The 20337-nt window shown below is 42.3% G+C and overlaps 1 protein-coding gene across 1 annotated transcript; it reads right to left on the reverse strand.

Annotated features, from left to right (window-relative positions):
* Positions 1-4502: 4502 nt before the first annotated feature.
* On the reverse strand, positions 4503-18221 carry LOC134573706 (solute carrier family 2, facilitated glucose transporter member 6-like). Its single transcript, XM_063433485.1, has 8 exons — positions 18144-18221; positions 17777-17876; positions 15938-16146; positions 14910-15062; positions 11800-11908; positions 5844-6023; positions 5425-5570; positions 4503-4658 (listed from the first exon to the last, which is right to left on the reverse strand). Exons 1-8 carry the CDS (start codon positions 18219-18221, stop codon positions 4503-4505), a joined length of 1131 nt encoding a protein of 376 aa, XP_063289555.1.
* Positions 18222-20337: the final 2116 nt, after the last annotated feature.

Genomic DNA, 20337 nt, shown 5'->3' on the forward strand with positions numbered 1-20337 from the left:
ACAAATTCACTTACATACCTGATTCACCCAAATTCAAACCCAGAGAAAGAAAGAACTCATGGGAAAGAGTTAGACCACTAGAACACACCACAGACACGAAGAAGTTAAACCAAGCTCACCAATAGATGATATAAAAAACAACAGATACCATGCACTCTCATTCTGCGAACCATTTGATGAGACTTCTTTTTTAGAAATCCGCACAAACAGAGAGAAACACACAAATCGTTTGAACATCACACCCATCAAAAGTCGCAAACGAGATTTAGAGGAAGACGATCTGGTAGAAGAGAACAAAAAAGGAAGAATAGAGATATTTTAGACAACGATAGTAATAAAAGCCCTACCGGTATTTTTAACTTATCAGGAAAACCTCTGAATAACACTCAAATGAATATATTGAAACAAGGTCTAAAGTTTGCCCCAACCAAAAAGTATGATCCCTTCCTGGCATATATTGATATTAATAAGTTCGTTAGGAATGCCACCTTAAAACGCTTTTATATGGGCAAAAATGACACTAATACCATTAATACAAATAGTAATGACAACAAGACCACCTACATTAAAAGTTTTTTAAAGAATAAATCTACCTTTTATCCAGCTCACTGCAAATCTAGCGCTTTAGAGATGTTTGAAATAAAAGTATGTAAAGATCTAAAAACCTTGAACAGCAAAACAAATGATAGAGCCAACATAAATAAAAAAGAGACAAATATTAAAAGACCTCTATAACGATCCATCGATAGTAATCAAGCCCGCGGATAAAGGCGGAGGACTTCTAATCTTATCAAGTGAAAAATACGAAGCTGAGGCCTACAAACAACTAAAGTACACATCCACGTACATTAAATTAAAAAACAACCCCATTATTGATATTAAGAATAAACTAAAAGCCTATCTAGATAGAGGAAAAGACTGCGGCATAATAGATGACAAAGAATACAAATACATTTACATAATACATCCAAAAATTCCAGTCATATATTTTTTACCCAAAATCCATAAAGATCTTAACAACCCCCTGGGTCGTCCTATTGTGTCAGGTATAGGATCACCGCTTTCCAACTTGTCTGAATATATTGACATTATGCTACAACCTTATGTTGTTAAAACCAAGTCCTATTTGAAAGACACGATTGACCTTATTAAAAAACTAGAAGCAATAACATGGCAAGAAGATTACACTCTAATGACTTGTGACGTTAAATCACTTTATACAATCATCCAACATGACAAAGGATGTAATGCAGTGAGAACAATACTAGAAAAGGATAACTATATGCCTCAAGAACAGATAGACTTTGTAATAGAGGGGATAGACCTGATTCTGAAAAACAATTTATTTTGGTTCAAGGACGGGTTCTACCTACAAAATACTGGTACAGCCATGGGCACCAGGTTTGCACCCAGCTATGCCAACCTCTACATGGCCGATTGGGAAGATCGCATGGTCTGGAGTGGGCATGGCTGGGTGGATAGCCTGGTAGCCTATGTGAGATATATTGACGATCTCCTCTTCATATGGAAAGGCCCTGTGTCCTCAACACATGAGTTCATATCCTTCCTTAACACCAACAACGAGGGCATCAGTCTAACAGCTAATATTAGCACCTCAACAGTGACATATCTTGACCTAGACATATATATTAAAAATAATGAAATACATACTAAAACCCATTTCAAGGATGTTCATGTTAAAAACTATATAAAGACCAATAGCTGCCACAATAAAGTTTGGCTCGATAACATACCTAAGAGACAAATGTTAAGACTCAGAAGGAACTGCTCTGAGACCCCGATTTTTAACAAACAGGCATATGAGCTAAAGAGAAGATTTATACAAAAAGGTTATAAGGATATTAAAGTAGAAGAGACTATTAAGGAGACTTTGGTTTTAAATAGGAAATAATTGGTGCACAGAAAGAAGAAAGACGCTAAACAAAGTTTTACACTACCTATTGTAATGGATTTTAACAATAAAAACAAACAACTTAGATATATTTTAAATAAACACTGGCACCTTTTAAAAGAAGATGAGGTATTAGGTAATATTATACCCGACAAACCAAAAATAATTTTAGAGGTGCCCCCAATCTAAAGATGCACATTACAAAAAAATTTACAAAAACAGACACAAAGAAAACAGATAATTTCATGACAACAAAAAAAGGCTTTTTGAAATGCAATTGTTGTATAGCATGCAAGAAAACTAAATTAACATCTAAAGTAACTACCGATTTTAGATCCAGTAACACCAGAAAAATTTACAATATTAAAAACATTATTACCTGCAATAGCAAAAATGTAATTTACTTGTTAGAATGCCCATGCCGGCTTCAATATATCGGTAGAACGATCAGACCCCTTAAAGTTAGAATAGCAGAGCATTGCCGAAACATAGAAAAGGGCTTTGCCAACCACGCTGTTTCTTCTCACTTTTGCATGCATAATAATAACCCTAAACTGCTTACTTTCACGGGCATTGCAATTGTCAATAAACACTGGAGAGGCGGCGATATCATTAAACAGATTGGAAAGACAGAGATGAAATGGGTATACTATTTAGATACCCTGCACCCTAAAGGATTAAATATTGATTTTGATTTATATAACTTTTTATAACTTCTACAAATTTACTAAATATATTTTTACCTTTTTACCAAAAGCCCCTTACTATATATATTAATCCCTCCCCCTTTTTTAATTACTCCCCTTTTATCCATATTATTATCATGATCATTGCTATATTCATATATTCATTTTTATATTCATTTTTATAATCTCTTTATACCCTTAGGGTTAAACCTCCCCTCTCCTTTGTGCAATATATCTCCTCCTCTCTTACCACAATATACCCACCATATCTATTTGCACTGTATATCTGCTGCTAGTTTGTCCCCCTGTTTTATATATTTATATATCAGACATAATGATGTATCTTATTGTATATATTCCTATCTCATTTATAGCCCATATATATGGCTTCATATACCAATAGACATTCTAGATATGTGTTATGATTATTGTGTATCTGTTACTCTCCCCAGATCATGTTTGTATATGATGTTTCATATCATCCCCATGTTATACCAACACAAAGATTAGCTTATTTATACTTATTTCGCCCTTTTGTATTATCTCCCTATGTCTTTATATGGGAGATATAGGTTTTTTTACATTTGAAACGCAACGCACGCCGTTTTGATGCGTGCGTTCCAAACAGAAGACATGTGACCGCAAAGACTCTGAACATGCCGCGTCACTTCCGGTTATGACGCGTGCGGTCCACAGTGATATGCAAATCGAGGCCAGCACTCACTGATCGCCTCCTCTTCTGCCACATCACTTCCGGTACGCATCACGAAACCGGAAGAAAGACTCACCAGGTAGCGTTCTGCAATCAACTCACCCATACATATACAGGACATTGAGGAACCACCCCACACTTTTGATAAAGCCTCTGGAGAGGCGAAACGCGTCAAGTGGGACCCCCTTCTTTTGGACATTTGTACCTATATATATATATGCTATATTTTATAATAAATAGTCTATTTTAATACATTTAGACTTTTATCTTTTATTATTTTATACTATTACTTTTTTATGTCCTGTTAACTACCTGGTGCCATCATATCCTTAGGTGGGGATAGTACCACCCATGCTGTAAAAACTAGAGCAGGTCCTTGCTCTACAAATTGTAAGTACATTACTTTATCCTATTACCCTGATTTTATAGTACTTACTACACCATCAGAGCGTTTTTCTCTTTTATCCCCATTGCGCATTTGGAGGACCAATACCATCTTTACCATCCTGTATCCTTAGACGGGGATTATACCGTCCACGCTGAAAATAGTAGAGCTCTTATATAGCTCTACCGTATGTGAGTGTTTTTCTTACAGTTACCGAGCACAAATATTTACACTGTTATATACTGTATTGCACTATTATTTTTTTCTGTTTTATTATTTCGAGGTATTTTACCAACATGGTAAGACATCCATTTTCTGGGCGTCTTATCTGTCAGCCATCTGGCTTTCTGTTGCTAAACAAAATACAGGAGGAAGTTTTGAAAGGTGGTTTGTCGCATTCCTCCCTCTACAGGTTGTGATCTTGAGACGCCAACACACATAATTGTCTGCCTCCAAATCACAAGATCCATGTATAATAGAAACATAGAAACATAGAAACAAGTTGTCTCCAGTAATTCAATGTCTCAAGGTCTTCATTGGGTGGAACAGGCAACCATAGCTTAAAGCACGTCCAGTGAATACACCTAATACTTCATTAAAGTGGAAGAAAAGTAGAAAGCAGCCTTCACTCAGTATTCAGTATGGCAACTAGAAGTTAAAGTCCACTATCCCCAGTGGACAATAGTGTGCTCCCGTACTTGAATGTTTGGGTCTCTGGAATTGGATGGATGACCTCCTTTAGTGTCTTGAAGCGTTATTAATGTCTTTCTGTAAAATGGTCAGTGAGAGTGATGGACGTTTGTTCTCCTATCTCATGAATGATCGACGTCCTGTTCTAAAGAAGGACTCGATTTGTTCCAAGGTCCGTCCTTTGGTCTCCGGAACACAGCAGAAGGAAAAGAAGAGACCACAACAGCAGACAACCGTAAAGAAAAAGAAAAGTGTCTCTAGTCCCAGGGCATTCTAAAGGGAGAAAAATGAGTTTACTTTTAGACAGGTTGTGTCAGTCTGTATGTTTAGAGCGTTACACCAATCACTCGTGCTGCAGTGAATATGTTGCCGGTAGGTACCTTGGCCCCATTTCCTGGTAATGGTGCAAAACATTTTGTAACAGTTTGCTCTCTTACCTGGGTCCTGTGGCCACTCATGACTTCCAGCTTCTGTAGAAGACAGAAGTCTACCCTGCCATACATTGATTGGCTGAGAGAGATATGCACAGAATTGACATTAGACAGCTAGGAACTACTTCCAGGCTGGCTAATGACGCCCCTATGATGCTGTCGTAAATGGCGTTACTCTGTATTTTGCAGCATTTCAAAACACAGCATATACAGACTCCAGGTACTTCAAATTACTGACATGGTCAAGGTGCTTGGAGTAACGATTCAACTTTTTTTTTTTTTCATGGACACTACCATGGTAGAGGAATCAGCCCTCAAGCCATGCACTAGATACACCAACTTATTACAGCAGCCTGACCACAATTGTGTCCTAAATTACGAAGTCCATACACTCACACCAGGGCAGACCAACTTCTTCTAAACCATAATCCAGTGTGTCAAACCTGTGGAAGACCAGACTTTTTCCAGTGTACATTTCCATCCGTACACGTGCATATCAACCATCACTCTCCACTGGACAACACCCATAAACACCATACAAGAACACTTCTAGGATATGCCCAAATCAAGCCACAACCACTTGGTATCAATGGGCAGCTATTACTTACAGCAACTGGGAAAAAGGCCTCTGTGACAACGAACCCAGTGATCCAACTGACAAAGACACAGAAGCCAGAAGCCAATCCTCGTGATTTCAAGGGAAAAATCTCTGACATGAGTAACCAAGTAATGGGTCCCCAGCCAAAGGCATAGCCTGAAAAATAGAGAGTGAGAGATAAAGTCTACAGAAGATCGAATGGATCTTTCATCTTCCTTCTTGTAGGAGAAGCTCTTAGTCACCACCTATCTACCCATCCATAACCACCCTCTATATCCCGATTTCCTTATGTTCTACATGGAATCACTGTAACATGTAAAATGTGCAGTTCATTGGACAATGTCCCAGCCATATTCAGGTGATGATACATTTCACTACGTGGAAATCATTTCAGGAGCTGTAGAGCATTTTATCATCCCTGATGCTCACCTATAACATAGACAATAATACAGATCAGCGGAATGAAAGACACATAGTTAATGGGATCTGGACATGAGCCTTGGTTAACTGTGATGACCGTGAGATTGGTGGAATCGTGACGATGGTCGATGTCCTTCGTAAAATGGATGTATAGTCCCATGGCAAGAGAAGAGGCCAACATTAATAAACCTGAAAGAAAACAGAGTTCGTGTCATAATGCAAACAAATACGGCCATGGATTCCTCTTGAGTCCCATGACCAGAGAATAAGGAACTAACTAATTGCATCATAGTGTGGTTTCCCTGTGTCAGGGTACCTGCAGTCTCTACCTCCGAAAGAGGTAGAGACTTAGCTGTTCCTCCATCCAGACGGCCTGATGGCTCCCTTCCCCACGGTCTATCCGGTCATGCAAGGCCGGCCGCGAGGGAGTGACTGCCTTTTACAGCATCTAGGCAGGAAGTTGTCATCAGGACACTCCTCCGGAACGACCTGTCACTCAATTGCTGCAGGACCAATCAGGACGCCTCGGAGGCGTGGTTACTGCTCTGAACAGGGTATTTAACAGAGCTTCGTTCATTAGCTCATTGCCCTGTCGTGGTTCTAGCTTGTTCTAGTCACTCAGTGCTTGTGTATTCTATTATCCCTTTTGGTTTTGACCCGGCTTATTTACCTTACTCTGCTTATCTCTGTTACCCTTGATTCGGCTTGTCTCTCGCTTACCTGTCTTCTGTTACCCTCGACCTCGGCTTGTCTTTGACCATTCTATACTGTACTACTTACGTTAGTCCGGCCATTCTAAGGTCCGGTATACGTATCTGGCTACTGTTTGTACTCTGCGTGTTGGATCCCTGTCCCGATCCTGACATTACGACAGGGCCAATGGATCCTGCAAGTACAAACAGTCAGCTTGCTTCTCCTGATCCTAGGTTTGAAGCCATGGATCACAGAATGGATCAGATGGCGCTTGCGCTACAGGCTCTATTATCTCGTGCCAATAACCCACCAGAGGAGATACGTAATACCCCTGTTTCTCCTGTCGGTTCAGGTCTAGAGGTAGCCACAGTGGGTGCTTCTTCTCGCATTACCCCCCCAATACGCTATGGTGGGGCTCCTGAGAAGTGTCGTGGTTTCTTAAACCAAATTAGTATCCATTTTGAATTGCAACCTCGCTCTTATCCTACAGATAGGGCAAAGGTAGGATTTATTATCACCCTACTTATTGAGAAAGCTCTGAGATGGGCCAACCCATTATGGGAGAACGATAACCCATTAGTTTATAACTATAACGCCTTTGTAGCTGCTTTTAGAAGAACATTTGACCCTCCAGGTAGAAAGGTTAATGCAGCCAGATTACTGTTGCCTCTGAAACAGGAGAACCGAACACTGGTGGATTATGCACTAGAGTTCAGGTCTCTGGCGTCAGAGGTCAAGTGGAATGAGCAGGCGTATATGGATGTATTTTTGAATGGCTTATCTGAAGTAATCCTTGATGAGGTTGCTACCAGAGAACTCCCTGAGAATTTAGAGGATTTAATTTCGTTCATCTCTCGTATAGATGAACGTTTAAGAGAGAGACAGAACACTCGAGAGAGGAACCGGAGACCTTCTTTTAGGTTAGCCCCCACTTTTCCAAGTCCTGACTCCACGGTATCTTTGCTTCCTGAACCTATGCAGATAGGGTATACCCGCCTCTCTGAGGAGGAAAGACAGTACAGGAGAATGAGAGGGTTTGTGTATGTATTGTGGAGCTAAGGGTCATTTACTCTCGAACTGTTCTAACCGCCCGGGAAACGCTTGCACCTAAGTCTCTCTAGAGGACAGGCCTTGGGTGTTTCTATTTTGTCCTCTACTCCTAATTATAAAGATCACAGGCTTCTGCTACCAGTTTCCTTAACTTGCGGGAGGGAAGTAGTAAGGGCTATGGCTTTGATAGATTCCGGTGCTGCTGAGAATTTTATCGACCAAGCCTTTGCTAGTAAAAACAATTTCCCATCCCAGCTAAGGGAGACACCAATGGCCGTTGAGGCCATGCCATAGATGGTAGACCACTACTAGACCCTGTTATCTTTCGTGAGACCATACCCATTGAGTTAAATGTTGGTATCCTACACGTGGAGAATTTATCGCTTCTGCTCATTTCGTCTCCTTCCGTTCCCATAGTTCTGGGGTACCCATGGTTGAAAGAACATAACCCTATTATTGATTGGGAGTTAGGGGAGATACTCTCGTGGGGCCAGGGCTGCCAGGATCGGTGTTTGTGCAAGGTTTCTCCATTAGCTAATATTAACATAAAGGAGAATCCTACTCAGTCCACAGAAAGACAAATACCAGACCTTTACCTAGACTTAAGGGCAGTGTTTGACAAGAAGAATGCCGATTCTTTGCCGCCACACAGGTCATTTGACTGTAAAATTAAGCTTCTACCCGGGACTATGCCTCCGAGGGGCCATGTATATCATTTGTCTGTTCAGGAAAACTCGGTTCTAGAGGAGTATATTCAGGAGAATTTAGAAAAGGGATTCATCAGGAGGTCTTCTTCTCCGGCCGGGGCGGGGTTCTTTTTCATTAAGAAGAAGGATGGCACGCTGAGACCTTGTATCGATTACCGAGGCTTGAATAAAATAACTGTCAGAAATGCCTATCCTATCCCACTGATTACCGAGTTATTTGATCGTCTTAAGGGCTCCAAAATCTTCACCAAGTTAGATCTCAGAGGGGCTTACAATTTGGTGAGAATCCAGCAAGGTCACGAGTGGATGACGGCATTCAATACCCGGTATGGCCATTACGAATACACTGTTATGCCATTTGGACTATGCAATGCTCCTGCAGTATTTCAAGAATTGATTAATGAGGTACTTAGGGAGTTTCAGCATGATTGTGTTATTGTTTACCTGGACGACATACTAATACACTCTAAGGAGATTGAGACTCACCATAGACAGGTCAGAAAGGTGTTACACAAACTTCTGCAACATGGTCTATACTGCAAATTGGAGAAGTGCAGTTTTGATCAGTCTCAGGTAGACTTTCTTGGGTACGTGATTTCTGGGGAAGGTTTTAAAATGGATCCTGGTAAACTCCAATCTATTTTAGACTGGCCTTTGCCCAAAGGACTCAAGGCTATCCAAAGGTTTATTGGTTTTTCCAACTACTATAGGCGCTTCATTAAGGGTTACTCCTCTATCATTGCGCCTATTACCAATATGACCAAACAAGGGGCTGATACTAAGTTCTGGTCTGAGGAAGCTCTTGGTGCTTTTAAGACTCTCAAGGAACTTTTTGCCTCAGCTCCCATTCTAGTTCATCCGGATACGACTCTGCCTTTCTTGCTCGAGGTCGATGCTTCTGAGACAGGAGTTGGGGCTGTTCTGTCTCAAAGATTAGGGGTGGATAAACCGTTACACCCTTGTGGTTTCTTCTCTAAAAAAATTTCTGGGCCTGAGAGCAGATATGACATCGGGGAGAGGGAACTGTTAGCGGTCATTAAGGCTTTAAAGGAGTGGAGACATTTACTGGAAGGGACACTACACCCTGTTACTATCCTAACGGATCATAAGAACTTGTCTTATATTGGGGAGGCTAAGCGCTTGTCCGCCAGGCAGGCTCGCTGGGCTTTGTTCCTCACTCACTTTAATTATGTACTTACTTATAGACCTGGTTCTAAGAACTCTAAAGCCGATGCTTTGTCTCGTCAATATGAACCATCCACTATAACTGAACCACTTCTGTCCTCCATAGTTCCTAAGGGGAATATCATCGCGAACACGAATCTCAGGATTCACTCTCCATTGCTTTCTGAGATCATGAAGTTTCAGCATTTGGCACCCAAACAGACTCCTGGGGATCGACACTTCGTTCCTGCCGCTCTCCAACTGGAGGTGCTACGCTGTCTCCATAACAGCAAGGTGGCTGGGCATCCTGGCATCCGCAAGACTTATGCGCTGGTCTCTAAAGATTTTTGGTGGCCTGACTTACGCAAGGATATTAAAGAATTCATCGGGGCATGTGAAGTTTGTACCAAGACCAAGCTACCCCATTCGCTTCCATGCGGATTTCTGCACCCTTTAGAGGTTCCTGAAAAGCCTTGGTCCTGCCTGGCAATGGACTTCATTGTTGATTTGCCTATCTCTAAAAAGCAGACTGTCATCCTCACTGTGGTAGACAGATTTACTAAAATGGCTCACTTCATTCCCTTACCTAAACTCCCATCTTCGCCCGAATTAGCGGAGATATTCGCCAGGGAGATTTTCCGTTTGCATGGGATACCTTCCCAAATTGTCTCTGACAGAGGCTCCCAATTTGTTTCCCGTTTTTGGAGATCATTCTGCTCCCAACTAGGCATCAAATTGAATTTCTCCTCTGCCTATCATCCTCAGTCCAATGGAGCTGCTGAACGCACTAACCAAAAAGTTGAACAATATTTACGTTGTTTCGTTTCAGAACACCAGGACGATTGGGTCGGTTTGATTCCTTGGGCGGAGTTTGCACATAACAATCTCATTTGTGATTCTACGCATTCTAGTCCTTTTTTCTTGAATTATGGCTTTCATCCTTCCATCCTTCCTTCGGAGTCTTCTTCTCAAGGGATACCGTCGGTGGATGTTCATGTTGCCAATTTAAGAGAGTTGTGTGATCAAACTCGACAAATCCTTCTGCACAATTCTACGCTGGTTAAAAAACACGCTGACAAACGTAGAAGGGCAGCACCGGTGTTTGTTCCAGGCGATAGAGTATGGTTAAGTACTAGAAACATTCGGTTAAAAGTGCCGTCCATGAAGTTTGCTCCTCGATATATTGGACCTTACAGGGTACTGTCTCAAATTAACCCAGTTGCGTATCGTTTAGCGTTGCCTAGTGCCTTACGCATTCCTAATTCATTTCATGTTTCCTTGCTAAAACCATTAATATGTAACAGGTTCTCCTCCACGATCGCCCCTCCCCGCTCAGTTCAGGTGGAGGGTCAGGAGGAGTATGAGGTCAATTCCATCGTTGATTCTCGAATCTCCCGGGGGAAACTGCAATATCTGGTCGATTGGAAGGGTTATGGTCCTGAGGAGAGAAGTTGGGTACCTCAGGAGGAGGTGCATGCTCCCCGTCTCCGCAGGGCGTTTCACTCTCGATTCCCTTCTCGCCCTGGTGTATTCCGCCCGGTGGGCGTATCTGAGAGGGGGGGTACTTAGAGACTTAGCTGTTCCTCCATCCAGACGGCCTGATGGCTCCCTTCCCCACGGTCTATCCGGTCATGCAAGGCCGGCCGCGAGGGAGTGACTGCGTTTTACAGCATCTAGGCAGGAAGTTGTCATCAGGACACTCCTCCGGAACGACCTGTCACTCAATTGCTGCAGGACCAATCAGGACGCCTCGGAGGCGTGGTTACTGCTCTGAACAGGGTATTTAACAGAGCTTCGTTCATTAGCTCATTGCCCTGTCGTGGTTCTAGCTTGTTCTAGTCACTCAGTGCTTGTGTATTCTATTATCCCTTTTGGTTTTGACCCGGCTTATTTACCTTACTCTGCTTATCTCTGTTACCCTTGATTCGGCTTGTCTCTCGCTTACCTGTCTTCTGTTACCCTCGACCTCGGCTTGTCTTTGACCATTCTATACTGTACTACTTACGTTAGTCCGGCCATTCTAAGGTCCGGTATACGTATCTGGCTACTGTTTGTACTCTGCGTGTTGGATCCCTGTCCCGATCCTGACACCCTGGACATCAGGAGTATCAAATATTATTGGTGTAAAAATTCTCCAGTTTTTCCTTTTTTCCCAGTTTAGATATTTTAACTTTATTTTTATTTTTTTATTCCCTTGTCTTCACAATTCCTGGTTTAGTGAATAAATCTCATTGGTGTTTCTGGGCCCTCGATTACTGGAGTTTGACATTGCCACAACAAAATTGCAATCTCCCAAATAGATTGCATTAAATAGTTTTCGTTCCTGACTATTAGTCTACAAGGCCACTCACCAGACGTAAAGAGTAGTATTCTCCTGCCAACTTTATCCATAATGACTGCGGCAACCATCACCGAAGCTAACCTCGCAACTCCCACTATGGCAGCGTCAATTCCACCTTTCTGATGAAAAGACAGAAAATATTGAGAAGAAAGGTAAGAGGACAATAGATCCACCCTAGATCTAATCTTATAAGCAGAGTTTAGCTTTGACAACAGGTAAGAAGCATTTGTGCCACCCAGTGGCCTGATCTCCATCTACATTTCAATCTATCTGCTCAACACCAATGATTTTAAAACTTTCCTACTTCATGAAACTGCTACCAACTCTCCGGGAAGGCTATTTTTAAAGTCTCTACCACCTCTCTAAGACCAAGTATTGATATGAACTGTTAGAAGTCATGAAGACACCAATTATTTCGGGGGTCGCAAACAATGTTCCCTCTTTATTTTAGTAGTTGGTGAGTCAGAGATTATTTTCCTATTATAAGTGTGTGCGCAAATAACCGAACCATGAGCAGGAAGGCAAGGGGAGACGCCGGCGAGCCCAGGAGGGCTCGAGGCGGGGCCCCGGGGAATGGCAGACTGGAGCGGCAGCGGAGGGCGCAGCCCTGCCGACCCACAAGATACCCCCCTCCCTTCCACCCCTCACCCTGCACGGAACACCACATACAGATCAAGGACCACAATCACCAACAATGACCTGGACACATCAACATATGACCCTAATTGCACACCAACGGAACCCGGGCACTGAGCCAGGGGACCACACACCACCCAATGACACCAAACACGCCACCACTACCACGAAACGTAAAATCAAGACCCATGGACACCCACGACACCACACACAACCCAATCACTACCTAAAAACACGATCCAGATAGGGTAGCCTACACAACCACAATGAACCTGGACGGAACAAGGCTCAGTGGGTCATAGAGAGGTGCCCCATGTTATAGACTAGAGGGAACCAACACACAATAAACCCACTCCAGCTACTCTGACTCCTCACACTGGGGAGAAGCAGACATACGACAAGCAAACAGGCAACTACAACACCACCAGTATGACTACACCCACACCGAGACATCAACTAACTACCAGCCGATATTAACCATAGCCCCCGAATCACGGACAAACAGAGAATACACATACGCATATGAGCACCAGCCAACTACAACGCACCCTATATAAGAACTCACAGATAGGACCACGAAACCCGCATGCCATATGATAAGTACCTGCCAGCAGGGCTCTGACCCGACATGCTATAGGTGCCGACACCCACAGATACTAAGTTAACTAAACCCGACAAGCAACACACCAGGACATACAGCGTGGCAACAACTCAGATCAACACGCTAACCCTGACGAAGAATCACCTTAGATGGTAGCAGCACCCTAGACGACCCAACTACACACACGGGTCACCCCTCATCGAGATCAAGCTCATATGACCAAGCACCCAACGACTAGAACACTCTGAACCCAGACACTATAACCCATTCACACGCCACGCACTGAACTATACGTGGTTACATAAGTTTTGTTCCTTTTAGTTAGTAGAAATAGACCACCATCGAAAGCAACCAGGTTATTGCACGGGTAACACATACAACTCTATGAAAATGCAAAGTAATGCCTTATATAGCCTCTGCGTAGGCACATATGCTAATGCCCTTGCTAAATGAGCAGAGCCTCTGTGTAGGCGATGATGCAGAATCTGTTTGAACGTGTTATGTGTGCGCTAAAGCTATGCCTACAAAATAAAAACCATTTAACACAAAAGTGTGTGCGCACAACACACTGAATGCTTTTGCGAATGTAAACATGAAATAGTTTCAAGATAATTTTGTCACAGCCACTGTCTCATGGCTAATAAAACTGTATTGCCATGTTAATATCATATTCAATATTCGTAACAGGAACTGATGTGCCTGGTTCCTGACTTGGGATGCAGACCTGTCCTGCTACGTTTCCCTTCTCTAAGCATGATTTAAACCCTCTGCCTGCTCCCGACACTATTTTATAAAGACTCTTTTTGGCTCTGAGGCTTAGTACTTTTACCCAGACTCTGATGCCAAACACCAGGCAGATGTGCAGCCAGAAGACAGGCCCACTGACTTTGCCACTGGGCTCCGGGAAAGGACCATTTTATAAACAATGTTCTAAAGGAAACTGGTTTATTCTTTATTGTTTATATTCTTTTAACAAGTCTACTTTAACCTTCTAGAGCTCCAACAGGTTACAAACTTCAAAATATAATGATTTTTGTGAATAATGGCCACAAGTTGATCTACTTTTTTTTGTAGATTTTGGAAAAACGTTATGGAGAAATGCTAATTATAGATAAAAATTGCCAAATCTGAAATATCTTCTAATTCAGCTATGTTTGCATCTTGCAATTGCCTGAATTCTCTACAATACCTAGTTTAGTATTGTAGAGTAATATTCACTAATCCATTAATATGGAATATGAACATTTCCCCCCAAAATAGTTCCTTTGGAAAAATTCTCCAAGCTGGACATCTCTTAATCTTGGTTATTTTTTACCGTAAAGAGACAATCCAAACTGATAAGTGCCGACTTCATAGACATTGGCACTTTTATAAATAAATCTTGTTACGCCCCCTGGCTGTCAATCAGACACCGGTCTACTGCGTGAATTTCACATTTAAGGCTACATTTATTTAATTCTTATCAAAGGTATGTAAACAGTCTCAACCCCAACAGCTCTGAGTGAGTGAGTATTAATTCACAACCTGGCTGCAGACAGTCAGAGAAATTGCAAACAGGCAGTGATATCCTTATATGTTTTCCAGGTGTCCTCAGGTTGCTTCGTAGCGCAGATCATTCAGTGATGTTGGGGTTGAGACTGTGTACATACATTTGATAAGGAAGTATTTTTCTGGAGTGGGGAGGCGTGGCTAAGGAGGCAGGGCTTATGGAGCAGCATTCTGCAAAACATTTATTTTTTGGTACAAAAAATATTAAGGATTTGAGCATGCAAACAAATTACAGCTTACGAATGCAGCTATAACCAACAAATGTATTAACGTTGTATTGGTACTTGGATTGTCCTACTAAGTGCAGGGCAAAGACACAGGTTTAAGGTTCTCACCAAAGTCACAGAGGTCCTCTCAAAGATGGGCTCCAGATATGTTAAGATTGATGAGATACCAGAGAGCTGTTGCAGGAATCTCATAAGAACAGCAATGAGGATGGGCTTATAGTAGTATGGGTCCACGATTTCAGCACATGACAGTGAGTTAGTCTAGGGGGATGGAAATGGACTTCATGAGACATCAGTGATCAAGAACCCTACCTTAGACCTGCTGTCTTGCTACACAACTGCAAACAGAGTGTTTCAGAGCCGTATTCAGTATAGAGCAGGCAACATTTGTCACTCCATATGTTGTGGACTACATCCCCCATAATGCTCTTACACCTATAATGCTAGCAAAGCATCATGGGAGGTATAGTCCAAAACATCTAGAGTGCCGAAGATTGCCTATGCCTGGTATAGAGTATCATATCTTATTTAATATTATTTAAAAAAGAAAATAACAGTAATTTATTCTAAGCAGAGGGGTTTTGTAAGGTGTCTTTCCAAAGGATAAATTACATTTGTATAAACATTTTTATACAAATTGGTACTTAGAGTAGCCAAAGGTAAGATCATGGATGGGAGGTGTCATCAACCTAGATGTTCTACTACAGTCAAACCTACCATCCGCGCTGTTCCTCCTCCGTAGCTGGCTGGCTGGCTTGGAAAGTCAAGATGGGCACATAAGGTATAAAACCTAAGACATGCAAATTACAGGTGTGTTTACTGGGTGTCAACATCTAAGTTTGAGTTAGTTGCCAATTTTCCTGCTACCTAAAAAAAACAATGTAAAGGTATTTTTGATTGCAAAGATATTTTTCTAAATTGTTTTTTGTGGGTCCTTAAATCTATTTTGGTGGGTATAACCTAAGTAAACAAGTAGCGGGCAATGCAGGCACACTGTGATATAAATGTTTGGGGCACCATTTAGCCTCTACAAAGGAATATCCCATCCAAAACCTGTCCATCTTTTTCTATGTTCCTATTACTTATAGCCTGCTTTGCATTCAGTATATTGATTCAGGTTCTCCAGGATACTATACCATGCATATGGTGTTATTAATTCTGTCACATTCTTCTTGATACGCAGCGTCAGCCCCTCGAAGCCACCGCAGGGCATCAAGTGCTTCATCTTCTTTGCCTTTGGAGATCAGGAAGCGAGGCGATTCAGGCATGAAGCACATAAGGACAAGCATTATAAATACAGGAACCTCGCCAACCACGGCCAACCACCGCCATGACAAGAAATTCCCTACGGTGAAAAATGTAAACTTCAATAAGTGACAAAAATAAGGAGGATTGTGTCGCAAATGAAAATGTAATTTTGTTGTTGTGAGATCCTTGAAAAGAGCTGCCCCACAGTATGTAGAATCCCCATGCTTCCAGAGAGAAATACAGGCTTTAAACATGGTGGTGCCCATGGGACTCTGGCTGTAATTGATTTCCACCTTCAAGGCATACCTATTCATTAACCAACAGCATGTGGAACTTACAGATTTGGCCAATAGTATTGGTACCCTTACATATTAATCAAGTAATGCACCATTCACTCTAAGAAAAAAGCCCGACTGGAGGTTGCCAAAATGTATACTAACAATGCCCAGTCCTTCTGAGAGAATGTCCTTGGGAGAGATGAAACAAAAAATAGATCTTTTTGGCAAATCACAATAACTCTATGTTTACAGGAGGAAAAAATAAGAAAGAGAAGAGAACATTATCCCTTACGTGAAATATGCAGGAGGTTCAGTGATAGGGTTTCTTTGGTGCCTCTGGCACTGAGTGCCTAGAATCTGTGCAGGGCACGATGAAATCAGATGATGATCAGTGCATTCTGGAGTGGAACATACTGCTCATGGTTAGAATGCCGTGTCTCCATTGTAGGTCATGCATCATGGTTCCTCCAGCAGGATAATGACCTAAAACATACCTAAAAAAGCACCAATTGGACCATTCTGAAGTGACCTTCCATGAGCCCAAATCTGAATCCCATCAAACATGTGTGAAAAGAGCTGAAACTTTGGGTAACCTCGTGGAAACACGAGCAATTTGCTCCAAAGTGTGGACCATGATCCTAGTCACAAACTGTAGAAATCAGAGCTACAGAAAGCTCTCTCTGCAGTGAATGTCCCCAAAGGCCGTGCTACAAAGTATTAGGCTAAGAGTACCAATATTCTAAATATAGTCCGTGCCATTCTTATTTACTGTTTAAAGTAATACATGAAGTCAAGTGAAGTTTATGTTGTATTTGAAATAAAGTTTCTGACCTGTTAGAAATAAAGAATGGTGGATACCAAATACTTTTGTCAGTTTTTACTTAGTGCAGAGAAAAGTGTGTATTTTCCCAAGAAAGTTCAAGGGTTGGCAGCATTTAGCACTCCAGATGTGGTGGAATGCATCTTTCCAAAGGATGTGCCAGCACTACGGCTGTAAGAGTTTTATGGGACATGTGATCTACAACATCTGGAACACTGCTCTAAGATACTAGAACCACTTTAGCCACTTTTTGCAAGTCTCTACCCATCTTTTCCCTTGGATGTCAATGCAGGCCTCCAAACCATCCCAATTTCGTCTGGTAAGTCCCGCCATCCCCAGTTTTAGGGAGACCAGGGAACTGTCCCCAACAAGCAAAGCGCAGACGCACATGCAGGTTCTGTCCTCAGTGGGCCAGCCTGGATGACTGACAGGTAGCCTGTTGTGCATTTACGCTAGCCAGATCTGACAATCCTTTGGGCAGACCTGCCACCTTTCAGGGTGGTGCCATGGACGCGATTGTGTCACGTGCCCACCGCCATTTTCCCCCACCCACTGACGTCCCGATTCACAGGACACTGAAAGTATGCAACACAAAACCACATTCTATAAAGATCCATTGTTATACATACCAAATGCATAAAGAACGAGAGCCCCAATAACTGCCATTATCTGGGGACAGGCTCCAAGTGCACCCCTGACCCCACCGTGGGAGATTTCCGAAATATATACCTAGAAAAATAACAGAGAAAAAAGACCAAGATGAAGATGCTATAGAGAGAAATTCTTTGAGAATACAATCAGTAAGCAGAGTCATATGATTACCCTAACTCTTTATAAGTGATATAGGTTGTGCTTTATGGATTCTTAAATACTGTAATAATAAATGCTGACACCAAGTCATCAAAGGAACAGCTTTACCTATATTCTAGTAATCGCTTAGCTTGCTGAGTAAATGCAACACATTGAAAACCAATCAGTTAGCACTACTTCAGTTACCGGACCCTCTGAGCCACACGGCAAGTTTAAGGTTCCACGGGACCCTAGGCAGGTTACCACTTTAGGGCCCCACTTCATTCTTCACAAAGGAATGCTTGATGGAACCAAAAGCAAATTTATGGTCCCCGGGCCCCATGTCTAACAGTTAGCCTCTAGGCAGACCTCTAGTGTCAACTTATTGTTAATCCTGCTCTGCTGAGTTTGGAACCTACTGAGCAATCATAGTCACACATCATATTACTACTTACTATACTCATCACACATTCCATACCACAATCAGATAAGATTCTAAAGAAACTGTGTGAAAAGAAGAATTTAGAACAAAAAAATTTTTTATCAATACTACAGGTTTCTGTGGAAAAGGATGCAAATCTGCCTTTTCTCTTATTCAGACATGGTTAGTGATTTACTGCCATGAATTGTACGGAATTGCAAAATTAGGTAAAAATAGCGAACCTGTTAAATAATTTGGCTCTATTTCCAGCTTGGCTTATTTTTATCTCAAAATGGAACCATTGCTTTTCTGGAAAATGTTTGTACTATTTTCACTATTGTTTGTATCTTTAAAAAATCATTTATGGGGGCGGGGCCGGGCCGCCATGCTGACCGGTCGCATGTCGGAGGGGCTCCGGCGGAACCGGACCTTTAAGCCACAACAGGCACCTAGTCTTCCCGGAATGGAGCTTGAAAATATCCACATAGCTGTGGGAGAGGTAGCGGACCCCGAGATCGGGAGTTTTGGACCCCCACGGGAAGCACGAGAATTCGGAGGCTGCAGCCTACTTTGGAGGGAGCGGGGTGGACGGCCGCTGCCCTGTCTCCTTACCACACTGCCACACGCTAAAAGGTTGGGGGCTTGCCGGTCCCGTTCCCCCCCCCCCTCTGGACTGGGGGGGTCATCCCGGTCCCCACTGTGACAGACCCGAGCTGGCTGCAGAGCAAACTGGCGGGTGCCGAACGCTAAAGGCCTACAATCCAAGATGGCGACGGCGCATAATACCTAACTCAACTTGCCTGCAAATTAGAGCCGCTCCATTTGCCCAGCTAAAGAGAGGAAGGAATCAGGAGAACCAACTGGCTATCTGCCTACATCACGCACCACCCTGGCCGAGGTAGGAGACGGGGGGGTTCTATGAACCCATAAAAATTAAACAGCAACATCATATGGCCATTACCTGACCAAACGGCACCAGCATGGAACTTCCCACAGCCTGACACGGACTGAGCTTCAACAGAAACAACTACCCACCTAGAGACTGACACGCTAGGATGCAACACACTGCTTTGCCCTACGCTTACACAGTTCTCCCGGCCGGGTCTCACACAGGCGCATAAAACAACAAGTCTGCTCGGCTGCAGTGGTCTCACCTATGCTCGATCATTTGAAATGCATGATATGTCTTTTGCCTTCTACTCTGCTCCCCTAGACAAAGCACAGCAGCATTAATACTCAATGTAAACCTAAGTCTAGACGTAATGCAGGGCATAACTCTTCTCATGTACCGATACTATACAAGCACAGTACAATAGTTGACTTTGTCATTACTTTACCTGTCACTCACCACATCTTGTTTATGCGTTTTTCTTTCATTCCTGTGTACAATCGTAATACGTGTATGTATTGCCTGATTAACTCTTCACGTAAAAATGTGCTAAACCCTAAATGTCATAAATGTGAAACGCTGTAATATCACCAATCTTGTATATGCTATTGTGGCATTATGAGATGCTTATGTTCACTCAAGCACACACAAAATAAAGAATACAAAAATAAATCATTTATAAAATCTGTTAATCTTTTTTATACGTTTGCCCAAATTTTATTTTCTTTCAAACGTATATTAAAGATTTAGTAATTGACACTCCAAATCATATTTCAGTTCAGTCAAGGCACAGTCAGGGCTTAGAGGAGGAGAAACACATCTCCCAGCATGGACAAAGAGAGACACTTTAATTTTAGGGGTGTAAGTGGGGGTCTGGCCAGGGGCAGGACCATGACATTTTAATAACAATTTATACAATTAAAATGTAATTTAGAAAAATAACAATGTATCTTATTTACACAGACTGATTTCTAAACACATTTATTGTAGTTTAAAGACACATTACTGGGAGTATTATTGCTGTGGAGCTCTGTTATACACTCAGACACATTACTGGGAGTATTATTGCTGTGGAGCTCTGTTATACACTC

This window comes from Pelobates fuscus, chromosome 9, assembly GCF_036172605.1.
Source record: "Pelobates fuscus isolate aPelFus1 chromosome 9, aPelFus1.pri, whole genome shotgun sequence".
NCBI lineage: Eukaryota > Metazoa > Chordata > Amphibia > Anura > Pelobatidae > Pelobates > Pelobates fuscus.

What these genes read in the sequence shown, in the direction of transcription:
- LOC134573706 (XM_063433485.1), bottom strand. Translation starts at nt 18,221, where the DNA reads ATGAAGTGGGGCCCTAAAGTGGTAACCTGCCTAGGGTCCCGTGGAACC. An exon ending in TCTCGTTCTTTATGCATTTG is followed by an intron (nt 16,147 to 17,776) that starts GTATGTATAACA and finishes TTTTCACCGTAG; the next exon opens with GGAATTTCTTGTCATGGCGG. An exon ending in AGGCCTTTTTCCCAGTTGCT is followed by an intron (nt 4,659 to 5,424) that starts GTAAGTAATAGC and finishes TTCTCCCTTTAG; the next exon opens with AATGCCCTGGGACTAGAGAC.